This window comes from Montipora foliosa, chromosome 14 (genome assembly GCF_036669935.1).
Source record: "Montipora foliosa isolate CH-2021 chromosome 14, ASM3666993v2, whole genome shotgun sequence".
In the NCBI taxonomy this organism is placed as follows: Eukaryota; Metazoa; Cnidaria; class Anthozoa; order Scleractinia; family Acroporidae; genus Montipora; species Montipora foliosa.
The window spans coordinates 12624657-12637156 of NC_090882.1; the positions used below are offsets into that span (position 1 = coordinate 12624657).

The window sequence follows — 12500 nt, forward strand, 5'->3', positions numbered from 1 at the left end:
ATTTACACGATGGAGGCGGCGGGTCTAATTTGCAGGTCGCAGGTCGCAGGTCGCGGGTGGCAGGTCATTGTTTCACCAATACAGAAAGTATCCTAAACATTCATAAAAGCTAACCTAGGCTACCAATATGGGGCTTTGACTGTGAGGTCTGTCCCCTGGGTAGGGATTTTGATTGTATGACATATCCCCAGGGTGGCGAATTTGACGTGCCCACCATCTTGGATGATGATGGAAATCAACCTTTTCCCCAGGGCTTTTCCCTCCCCAAGTAGTGAGGGAAAAGCCCTGGGAATGAGGTTGCTTGGAATAACTCCGCCATCTTGGAAAATATCCAGAAGACGTTCGAATGAACTTCCGCCGTGTTTGAGAGATGGTTGAATGAAAGGTGAATGGTTCATACATTGCACTCTTATTGTGTGCAGCAAGGTCGAAAGGGTGTTATTTTGGCTATCTTTACTCGCCCCAGGGTGGGGGGCGTTTGATACTTTTGGCCAATTATGTTGTAGCGAAGGTGGGGAATTTGACTCGTTTTTTCAGAAAATGTACAAACCTTGATTTTTGAACCTTTTTATCAGGGTTTTGCCTTGACCTGTTGACCAGCTGTTACTCAACAAAATATAATTTTGCTGCCAAGCTTTTGCTTTCAACCCACCGTGAAACCTTTTTGTTTACACAAGCATTGGAAGACACGCAAATTCATCAAACCTGTCTTCACCGGCGTTTCGCATTGACCCGCACGTTTTTGCCTGAAAACTCTCATTTGGAACTTTTGTCTGGAACAAGATTATTGCTTTAAACATCATTTAATCGGTGACTTTTTGACTTCAATGCACACTGTGCTATTAAAATTTATCTCCTTCACAGTGGAGACATCTATTGGATTTCGCACTTCACTTATCAGAATGATACATTAATAATTATTAACCTTGCAAGTTCAGCAACTTCCTTTAATTTGCTATTCTTATCAAAATACTTGAAAACCTCTGAGTCACCAACTTAAGGTCGCTTCATCTTATTTCTACATCCCTCTATGGGTTGTTTTTTAAGTCATTTTTAAGTTGTTAAGCTGGTTGATTTTCTTTTTATTTCTTGTAGTAATTAAAGAGTGTAGGGGTTAAGTAAAAAATAATCCTTTTTCTCAGGGGAATTAAGAGAACTCGGCTAATTTTAAATGTGGTATTGGGTTGGTGCCTTGATCTTCCAGGTTGCCAATGTTGTCGTAAATGAAGTGGATTTTAATCCGGAGTTTATTTCTCGCATGATCCCAAAAGTGGAATGGCCTGCTCTTCTCCAGGCAGCTGAACAGGTAACAACCAATGAAATAAAGATTATCCTTTCTAACAGCTTTTGCCATACAGAATGCAACAATAACTCTGGATAATAATGAGTTACATTGTAGCAGTGGTACAAGGCTAAAATATTTCTCAGTCCTTTCTCCCAATTCATTATTCCTTGGAAAACTCACTACTGGTACTTGCCCAAATTGATACATTTTTTTCTTGAAGCTACACAACAACTTGCTGGAGTGATCATTTAAAACTCTAAATTATGCATCCATGAGTTCAATCACTTTTCAGACCTTCAGAACAGGTGTTTCAAAACTGTTGTTTTGACCTAGGCTTATGGTTGATTATTTTTATCTACTGTATTAACTTCTGAAGTAGTAAACTAGTTTATAAACTCTCATCATTGTTATTGTCATTATTAACAGGTTGGCAGGTCAGAAGGTTTGCCAAGTGAAGTTATCCCAGACTACGAAAATGATGAAGAATTTTTGAAGAAAGTACACCACGTTTTATTAGAGGTGCATTCTGGCAATGTTCATTTTCCCCTCAGCACATACAGAAACCTTGAGATCGCAAATGGGCTGAAGCCATCGGCAAATAATATTTGAGATTGTGTACATACCTTATTTGTGCTAATAATTCATGCTATCCCACATATGGAGCACCAACCATTGTTAACAATATTGTCAGCTATTTTTTGGACACCTATTGATTATTTCCATATAATTATGTTGATTTAGGCTAGCATGGATTATATTCCCTTATTTGGCTTAAATCAGTTTATGGCATTGCAGATTGCCAGGAACCAGGCTCCACAGTGGAAGGGAATGGGTCAAAAATAAATATCCATCTGACTCGAGTGGGCATTGGGAATGGAAACAGGGTGACCTATATTTCCTGTTGGACTGTCTTACTCGCTTTTTGTTTTCCGCCACTCTGAGGTCTGCTCCACATCTACACCACTACTAATACTCCACTTGACTAAAAAGTGAAATCCTTTATTTTTTATTTGTAGGTAGAAGTTGAGGAAGGCTCATTAGTCTGTCCAGAGACAGGAAGAAAGTTTCCCATCAAAAATGGAATTCCTAACATGCTGTTAAATGAAGATGAAGTTTGATTTAGTGACACTGATGGACGTGCTGGCTGAAAATTAGGGCTTGCCATGACAGATGATGGTGTATCATTGTGTGGTTTACATACTGCGGATGCTCAAAGATTGCCATTTCTTTTTTAATATATAAAACCCCAACTCCAAAACTTCAAAATGTGAACCATGCAGCCACAAATGTGCACCAGTGGCAATTTGAAATAGTATCCATAGAATCTGAATTGTCAACAGGCATCGTATAACATCTTGGTTGGAAGGGGGGAGGCAGTTGCATGGATAGTCCACACCCCATGTGCATGACATTTGGTCCATCAAGTGAAAGGTTTAGAGAGGCCAGTTGATTACAGTAAACACCCCCCTCCCCCTCTTTACACAACAACAGGTTAGCCTAAAAATGGCAGCTTCTGCAAGTACTGGAGCAGAAATTACGTAAAACAAATGAAACAAAAGACAGAAAACAAAACAATTCCAAATAAAGACTAATCCCAAGTGACCAAAAACACAATACTTTCCAGTACCTGCAGAAAGACCCAAAAATTAAACAGGTGACTGGAACAAATTGCACTTTAAACTGCACAGATCTCGTTCAAAACTTATTTTTCATGGGTATGAAACGTAAAGGTATCGGCGTCCTCATCAGAGGAAATCAGTCATGCATACCATATCATAGTGAGTAGATAGATACCTTTTGTGCAAATAAGAATCAATTTAAGAACCTAGGTAGCCTAAAACTACAGTAAATACTATTTTTATAAGAACCTATTTAGCCTAACTTGGAAAAATCTTGTAGGTTCTCATATGCGGGCGTTTACTGTATCTGGCAGCTTAAAACAATAATTATTCTATCACTAGTTTTTATAGCAATATTGTTTAAAATAATCGAAATAAATCTTAGGCTCTCCTAACACTTTAGTGCATACTGATAGTTGGAGGAAAAAACGTAAGATTTTGTTGACAAAAGGGGAGAAGGTTGTGAAGATAGGACTATTAAGATGCTTTTTGCCAGGTGCTTTCCTCACAAATAAGGTTACATAATAGTTTTTTTTTTCATCTTCATCCCCTCAGAAGATGGAAGAAGTTTTAACTCCGTAAGGCATACAGGGTTTGTAGCTGGAATGATGTAGTTTGTAGCGGCAGTTAAGTTATTTCATGAGTTGAGTAAAGCTGAAGATTTTGAACATGAAGATTTCCCAGTCCTTTCAGTCTCATGATTTGGTGTTTGAGAATAACAATAACACTTGAACATGACTGGTTGGGTCATCAGAACTACCACTAGGGAGGGAGGTCATATGTTAGGAACCCCAGCTGGACCAACACTAGGGTCTTAAATTTGACTCCTAGAAGTGATCAGTATATAAATTATCCTCACAATTCCAAGTGAAGTACTGCTGAAGCACAACTGAGCCACTGGTGTGTGGTGTCAGTATCAGACTGACATTTCACTGGAACGTGAGGAGAATTTACATACTGAACACTCTTGGGAGTCAAAGGGATAATTATATGCCGATATACTCGTGGATTAGTGTTACACTGGATGGGCCCAGATGCTTGTTGGTTGAAGACAGAAAGGGTTTTCTTGCAAATAGATGACCGTCTTACTTTCTTAAAAAAAAACTTCCAACGTCCCCTGTCCCCTGAAATTCAGCGGGGGCTTTTCGGGTATTACACCCTCTCCACCCACCTCGGTACAAATTTGGTGTTTCTCTACACGACGGATGATCTGATATTGATATATGAGCCTTCGGTATCATCTGCTGACTGCTAAACAGAGAGACCACAGGTCAATAATTCACCATGAAAATGCCGGTGTTTACGGTGAGAATCAAATAATAAAACTGGTCTGAAGTATTCCTGTTAAGTATAGTCTCTAAAGAAGCATTTTCGGATATTTAGGAGCCAGACACGGATGAGGTCTATGTGAGTAGTCTTTCTTCGCCGGATCAAGATGACAGACTACAAGCGGTGACGTGAGTAGATAATAATTAAATAATGGAGCTTCGCTTTCTCTGTGACTCATCAAATTCCTGGTAAGATGTTGATATCCTTTTATGCAATTTCGGACGATGGTCACTAAATTGTAAGCAACAAGAAGGAAAACTCGGGACTTTGATTTGCGGTCAATTACTTACATGATCGCAGATAATGCATCAGCAGTTCACGTAACCACCGGCTAATTTAATTACAGTTCAGTTTCACTTATTATATTCATGTCATTGGATAACAAGAACTCAACTTGTTGTACGCCTTGTTCTGCAATAGAATATATGTGCATGGCGGCCATATTGGAGGACCGAAACAAAAGAATGATATTCCTTTGGGGAATAAATTTTATTTTTATGCAAATATCTTTAATTGTTTTGGTCCTTCAACATGGCCGCCGTGCACATACTCTATAGCTTTCTCCTAAATTATTTGCATTTGTTGGCGTAATGTGGCCCAGAATTCCCTGCTAGCTGAGGTCTCTTTTCTTTTGCGTTCACTGGGCTGACGAGTACGGGAGAAGAGACGTCTGCCGTGGGTTGAAACTCACTTTGATCCAACCACCACCCACAACCTTGGACTGCACTCAAACTTCATGTCCCATGATATGTTTGCTGACTATGACTCAGTGTCCCGCAGAGATGCATTCAGAGTGTGTCATTGCGTCCTGGGACGCACTCGTTTTTCTTTTGGACGCAGAAAAAAAATTGAATGTCAATTTTTAATAGACAACTAGTGTCCTTTTCTTGTGTTGTTTAATCTGCAAGTTCTTCTCAAATTGTTATCTTAAGATTTTGTTGCGCGAAAATACTTGGCTATAAGACGCACCCCAATTTTAGCACTAACTTGCCACCCAAAGACAGATTTTTCTTGAAAAAACCGTGCGCCTTATAACCGAATAACTACGGTATCTTTATTATCCTTGTTGCTTCAAAATGGCAGACATACAGTGCACGGTTTTAAATCATCTCTCCTTGTATTCTTATTCTGGAATAGGGTCGGTCAAATGCACCCCGAGATTTCACAAAACATATAATAATTCATAAGTTATACAAGCTTCTGACATAGATTTGGTGTGTCTGTCATATTGTTAGGTTGTTTAGATAGTGTCTAAGAGCTTTACTGCCTGGAATTGTTATTTTTAAGCATTCCCTTTTAATCTGCATTATTTTGTCCTCATGGTATCTAATGAATATGCAAAATGCCACTTCTAGTTATCTTAATGTGGTGCTTTTTTGATGTTACAATGAAGTCAATAAAAACTGGTTTCAGACACACGAACCAACTTTTTAAAGACATGTTTTGGCGTCACACATGCCATCTTTCTTTGAAAATTTGCGGTAGAGAAGACTGCTTTTCTATGAAGTGCCAATTTTTTGAATAAAGCATGTTTAAGGTTTGGCACTGCCGGGTGATACTGGCCGGGTGATACTGTGTCATAAAGGGCAAGATATCTTGAGGGATTTTATTCCTTTACTTCAGCGCTGATTCCCTTTCTGTGAATTTGATGTCTGATAGGAGTGTCTCAGTCAGACGTTTTGGATAGCCTCTAGCACGGAGACGTGATTTGAATTAGTAAATGTTCTCTTCAAAAATCGTTCTTGAAGACTTAGTGCGTGGAAGTCTTACGGGCTTCACCCTTCACAAAACTTGTAAAGTTTACAGCCTTTACTTGGTGCTTATTGAAACCATCTCAAGAATCTGATGTACATAATTATACACGCTTGTATCCTCAAACTTCGGTCCAATAAGATTGTTTCTTTCCCTACCCTTCTCCTTTGCTTCCAAAGCGACTGTCAAACACTCTTCAATAATCTGAGATTACTAGGCAGTAGCTCTGTGTTTACTTAAGGAGTACAGTTAGGGGTATTGTGAAGGTTACAGCCTTTACAATGTATTTTAAAACTTCCGTATGGTATGGTATGATATTGAAAATACATGTTTTTGGCAATGGGGTACTAAGAAGGGGTGGCGAATGGTACCTCGAAAAACGTGGGTTTCGCAAAATTTTAGCAGGATCTCGAAATCTCTAAAGCGTTTTTGATAAGTCTCAAAGTCTCGTTTTTGCATGGTTTGTTTTTACCCTTTTTTAATCTCCAAACTTTTTACCAAGGAGTCTCGGGCTCCGATTTTTAACTAGGATCTTGGCCTCTCGGCGAGTCTCAGATTTTACCATTCGCAACCCCTTTAAGACAATCATGTCTGATCGGGTTTACAGGTTGAGGGGAAGTTTATACTGTTCATTGGGGTTCCCTTGCAACACTTACAAAACTCTATAATTTTCACCTAAATTTATTTCCCAAAAAAATATTAATTTTGTTTTCTATCTAACTGCAGAAATATAAAAAATGCTGTTATTGGCAACAAAGCCAAGAAGTCGTCATTCATCAGGTTGAATGTCATTCCTAAGGTCATTGAACTCCTGTTACAAGATGACAGTGGTATTGAATTTGTGGTGGAATCAATTGTATTACTAGGGAGTCTGGCAAGAGGTGCGTGATAGTGTAAACTTGTACATGTCAGTAAGTTGTTGTCCTTTTTGTAAAATGATTTAAATTATGTGGTTAACAGAATGAGCAGCACTTGCAAAATTTACTCTGTCTAACGCCAGGTGATATTACTTAAGAATTGAGGATGTCTCAGAGGTGAAACGTTGAACAAGATAGTATGGCTCTGCTGTTAGTGTGCTAAATGCCTTGAGATCTCCAAACATCTAGGTTCAAGACCCATTCTGACCACTTATTGAATTTGATCCTGGTAGGCCCTGGTTCAACTTCTCAGCTGACCTCCAACCAGTTGGGATTCTTAACTGCTGTTGTTGTTCAGTTCTGTCATTTTGTTGAATTTATTTCATTGGTCCCAAGATGGGGAGAGGCCAATTAAGTAACTATGTAACTCTGTGTATATCTGTCCACTCAAATACTTTGTCCTCTTTAATTCATTTCCTTCTAAAAGAGACACTTACAGATTTTACTCTGTGTAATGCCAGATGATTTTACTTGTCACTGGGGGCATTTCAGGGATGACAGATATGTGGTTTTGGTGAAAGGTTGAGCAGATAATGACAACATAACTAAGCTTTTGCCAAAAGGGGCTTTGAAGCACATTGAGAACACATTTATGTTGCCACAGTTTGTGGGGCCATTGATCAGGCCCAGGTTGCTCGAAGCATGGTTAGCGCTAACCAGGGTTAAATACCATGGAAACCTATAGGTTTTGATACCTCTTAACCAAAGGTTAGCACTAACCAGGCTTCCAGCAACCGGCCCCAGGGCATTAAATGGAATGTGTGCTGGGTCTATATATCATAGTTTTTTCCTAGCACCCAAAACAAAGTCAACTTAATCATCATCAATAATTTAAAAACAAGAGGGCATAACTCAGCAATTAGCGAGAAATACCCTCTTTTACCAAGCAGTTTGCAGTGGACAAATTATGTCCCAGAAGCTTTTGAACATTCTGACATGTATCTAAGCCACGGTTTGATTAAATCTAATAAATCTAACTTTTTTGTTCTCTTTCTACATGTATTTACAAGGCTCTGCAGATAATGTTCTTGCTCTTATAGATGCCCATTCATTAGATGTTTTCTTGAAAGGTATATGTTAAAAGTAAACCATTTTGAATATCTCATAACAGGTTTTCTTAGTTTCATAGTTTAGGATTGAGAAATTTTGAGCAGAAGTTTTCAATCCATAAGGGAATCTTCATCAATCAACGGATTTAGTTGTTTGGTGACATGATTAAGTACTTATTAGAATCACGTGATAAAACAACTTCGTAAATTGCAGGAAGCTAATCCCGGTGCAGTGGTGGTGTCCATCTGTTCAATAGATTTTGGTGGCTTCATTAATTTCTCTCTTCTCGGAACATCATTTCCTTTGATTGAAAAGTTCAATAGTTATTCCTTATTTTATGGTACTTTTGTGCTTTCAGGCATTTGTCATTCGGATCCAAGAGTTGTTGAAGCATCAGTCAGATCACTTAGGACCATCAACTCATCTCCACTCTCTCCATCTGCTCCTATTCTTGAGGTCATTATCTGTTTGTGCATATTATTATTTAAAGTAGTCTGATTGCATTATTTAATCTTCAAAGGGCCAGTGACATGCTTATTATAGCCTTTTAAGTTATTACCAAATACCACATTAGCACACTCAAGGTACATGTATCTTTGGGTTGTATATTTACATGTACATAATTTGTATCTATAGAGAAAATGAAAAAATTAGTTTAGTTGATTGCATTGCTTTAAACAACTTCGTAAATTTAATGGTCATGTTCAATGAATTACAAGTGCTATCAGTCTAGGGAAATGTGTCCCAAGTTCTTCTAGTTCTCTCCTTTGCGTTGTGGATTTTTGTCACCATTTCCCGATCGTTGTTTGCCCAGAATACAGGATAGTTCTCAAATGTTGTCATTTCATTAGGGTTTTGGTTTATTTATTTCCAATTGATCTTATAAATAAATGCTCCATTGTTTTCATCCGTTTTGATTTGGTTTAGATAGAATGAGTTACCTAGTTACGTATCATACAAACCTTTTTTTTGTAGTTTTTTATTACGTCGGATATCAATAAAGAAGTTGCGATTCTGGCCATTAGTTTGGTTGTTGATGGCTCACACATTGTATTCAATAATATGACCTGTCGCTGTAACACGATGTTCATGCAAAAATCTCACTCTCCTCATCAACTAATGGATATTTCACACGAAGGAGTCATATTATACTGTTAATTAATTAATTAATTAATATTATTTTGTTGTTTATCTGCCAAAGGTGAATGTTCTTCCTATAAAGGAAAAGAAATTCAAATGGAATCAGTCACTTTTCATACACATGTAGTAAGGAGCTTAAACGCGCATAGTTTTTGATTCACGGATGGAAATCAAAAGTGCACATTTTGCATGCCAGGATAATAGTCTGTCCTACATAGTTATTTTTAAACTAATCAGCTCTGGTAGAGAAAGGAAATTTTATAGTAGTTATAATGAGTATGCTTGTATTAGTACCAGTCCTATGCACTGCTTGTGTGTCTGCTTCCCTTTGGCAGTCACTGTTCACCATGTCAGTTCAGCTTCGCATGGTCCTTTCTAAGTAGTGAATTAAAATCTGTTCTATTGATGGAGTTTTCTAGTCCAATTTTAATTTGTTAGTGTCCAGACAAATTAAAAAGGAAGACATCTCACAGCCAGTTGCTGCCCCAAAAATGTTGCTTGCTGAAGCTCCCTAAAATAAAAATACCTGACGGTGATTATCGTCAACAACACTATTGCCTTGTTCTCTTCCTTGCTTCACAGGATCCAAGCATTGTTCCAAAGTTAATTGAACTGCTCTCAAGTTCATCCTCCAATGCTGAGTGCGCAGCCTCCATACTTTCCAAATGTTGCCAGGTAAGTATTTACTACTACTACTACTACTACTACTACTACTACTACTACTACTACTACTACTACTACTACTACTACTACTAATAATAATAATAATAATAATAATTGAATTGTTGATTAAGGTAGGTATTTGAAATGCACAAGAACATCTCTAGTGCTCTCCCAATTTTCCAATTACATCCACATCAAACCCTGCATGTATTTATTGGGGTTTATCTGGGTGTTCTTGTTATCTGATTACTGTGCTTCAGTTCCCTGTCATCAACCTCCTCTATTACTGGTATCAATGAATTTTATGAGATTCATATCCAGGCAAGAGCAACAACATGAGGTATTAATAATAATTAATGATATTAATAATAATATTATTATTTCATTTTCACCAGGGTCCTAAACACCAAGCCTTGCTATGTAACATGGGAGCAGTTAATGCTCTGATGTCACTGTTGGTATGTGACATTCCTAAATTACAACTTCCAGCATTACAGTGTTATGCAGCTATGTCATTCCAAAATGGAGCCGTATCACTGGCTATGAAATCAGGTACAAGTGAATGAAAACACGTTTGGAACCTTTAATTCAACATCAACTGCGCATTCTGAGCCTCGCAGTTATTAACCCATTGACTCCTGGGAGTGAGGTTTAATGCATTTACAGTGGACTTCACTCTGTCTAAAACCAGATGATTTTACTTGCCATTTTTTTTTGGGGGGGGGGGGTGTGGGGGGTGGGGAATCACGAGGTCATTGCTCTTATCACTGGCTTAGAATGGCATTCCCATGTTGAGTTGTGTTTCTTTGGGTGAGAGTATGTTACAGTTGAGCTATGTCACATGTGACCGGTAGGTATCCACGAGACTGAAATGAACATCTGAATTCCTCTTTGGAGCTTCCGAGATTTGAATGGAATCTTGAAGACTTTTGCAAAAGTGGGTATGAAAAATGCACAATAACTGAACAATAATTCATCAAACACTTGAGGTAGTTTTCACTTTTCATTTTTATTTTATAATAAAACGAAAGTTCATTGCTAACTATTTGCGATATATCAAGGAAATTCCAAGGGAAATTCAGAATCTGGAGAGCAAAGTTCAAAACTGGCACTCAGATATGAATACTCAGTTCAAAATACTTAATTTCAAAACAACTGGTCACACGTGATGTAGCTCGACCAATAAAAAGAATTTCATTGATTGAATTTCAAGTCTTCTTGAATGAGGATGATTGTAAACAGTAGTCTCCACCTCCCAACCCTTGCTTACAAACTCTGTCAGATGTTAAAGTACCAAAACACTATTCCCAAAGATTCAGGTTTGGAGGTCAGTGTGTTGTTTTCTGTCCTTGTAAAGGGAACACTCTCAATGATAACTATTACTTTAGTGCCCAGAGTTTTGCTCTGTTGTGTGCCACATACCACCTGGGTGGTAACACTCAAATAAACCAAAGGTAGGTAATTCTAGGATGGGAGAAATGGAAGGATGAAGGATGAAAAGTGCATTCAGCTGCCTCTGAAAAGCTGTTTGCTGGTACTCTTATTTTCTTTTTAGCAACACACCAAGGCAAGAGTCTTATAGAAGTCTTCACCAAACTGCTCTCAAGAGACAGGCCAGATGAAATACAGCTTGGGGCTGCCAAATGGTCAGTATCTGTTTGCATACTGGATTGCTTGGTCCATACTAAGAAACTGAGGGAGGGAGGGAGGGGATGTTGGAGGCAAGGGATGGTAGGCTAAGTGACATTTCAGGTTTACAGCATGATCCCCTCAGTTTCCCTTTTAATAGAGAAGCCATCAAGACTGCGGTGTGTAAGTTTTGATCAAAGACTTAAAACATGAGATCTCTCCAAGTCTTCTTATTTCAACTTGGTTTCACAGTCTGACAAACATGCACAGAGCAGGAGCTATCCCAGCACAAGAAAATCGTTCACTTTTAATCAAGGTTTGTACCTGCGATACAGTCTTACATGTAACTGCAAACTGCATTAATTAATTTCTTAATTTTGAAGAGGGAATAATGAAAAAAAAATCATAGTTAATATACATGTATGTTAGAAACCAGGGCTTGAAATTGCGACCAATACAGTCGCCCTTGCGACTGAATTTTTTCCCTTTGCGACTAAAATATCTGGAGAAGTGGCAAATTTGCAACTTGTTTTTCATCTTCGCTCTTTCGAAACAAAAGGTTTAGCAGTTGCCACTTTGCTGCTCTTTTTACTAAAATAAATGAAGAAATGACAAAATTATTTTGTTTGTTTGTTTGTTTTATCTTTATTTAAAGAGGGAGACGTAATAACCTGTTACAGTATTCTAACTTACGGCCCTCTCCAAGCATTTTACCCTCCCAACCATGATACACCACAGAAGACAGACCACAACACCGGGAACTACATGCCCTACTCCTTGCGACAAGTGTGCGGGATCTTTTACGTCCCACAGGATTATGAACATTGAAGGGTTGTGAGACGGGACCTCCGGCTTATCGTCCTTATCCGAAAAGACTAGAGAGTCTAACCATTTGCAGATGCAATTACAAAGGCAGAGATACGCCTCGCCTTGAGTTTTCTTTCAATCTGAAGATAGCGTAATTTTAGCGTAATTTCACTGCGATGTTACATGCACAACTCTATTCCTTCGATATCATTCGCCATTTTCAGCGATTTCTTTCAACACAAGTATTGTGGGCTCATATTTTGTTTTGACAACACATTTGCAACGAAAATTTTGCGTAATTGCGACTAA

General features: G+C 38.3%; 2 protein-coding genes across 3 annotated transcripts in view; both read left to right on the forward strand.

Moving 5' to 3' along the window:
• Positions 1 to 3580, forward strand: part of LOC137984723 (uncharacterized) — a 4007-nt gene extending 427 nt beyond the window's left edge. The window contains exons 2-4 of the mRNA XM_068831984.1: positions 1205 to 1306; positions 1712 to 1804; positions 2302 to 3580. Coding sequence (XP_068688085.1) covers positions 1205 to 1306; positions 1712 to 1804; positions 2302 to 2403 — 297 coding nt within the window. The 3' untranslated portion in view covers positions 2404 to 3580. The remainder of the gene's footprint in view (positions 1 to 1204; positions 1307 to 1711; positions 1805 to 2301) is intronic.
• Positions 3581 to 4130: 550 nt separating this feature from the next.
• The window catches only part of LOC137984992 (armadillo repeat-containing protein 8-like), a 34230-nt gene continuing 25860 nt past the window's right edge, over positions 4131 to 12500 (forward strand). Inside the window, exons 1-9 of one of the 2 annotated variants that reach the window (XM_068832377.1) lie at positions 4131 to 4209; positions 4288 to 4361; positions 6712 to 6866; positions 7913 to 7972; positions 8311 to 8408; positions 9675 to 9767; positions 10151 to 10307; positions 11311 to 11401; positions 11637 to 11700. In XM_068832377.1, the coding sequence (XP_068688478.1) occupies positions 4189 to 4209; positions 4288 to 4361; positions 6712 to 6866; positions 7913 to 7972; positions 8311 to 8408; positions 9675 to 9767; positions 10151 to 10307; positions 11311 to 11401; positions 11637 to 11700 (813 nt within the window). In that variant the 5' untranslated portion in view covers positions 4131 to 4188. The remainder of the gene's footprint in view (positions 4210 to 4287; positions 4362 to 6711; positions 6867 to 7912; positions 7973 to 8310; positions 8409 to 9674; positions 9768 to 10150; positions 10308 to 11310; positions 11402 to 11636; positions 11701 to 12500) is intronic. The other variant, XM_068832378.1, reaches the window with a different exon arrangement.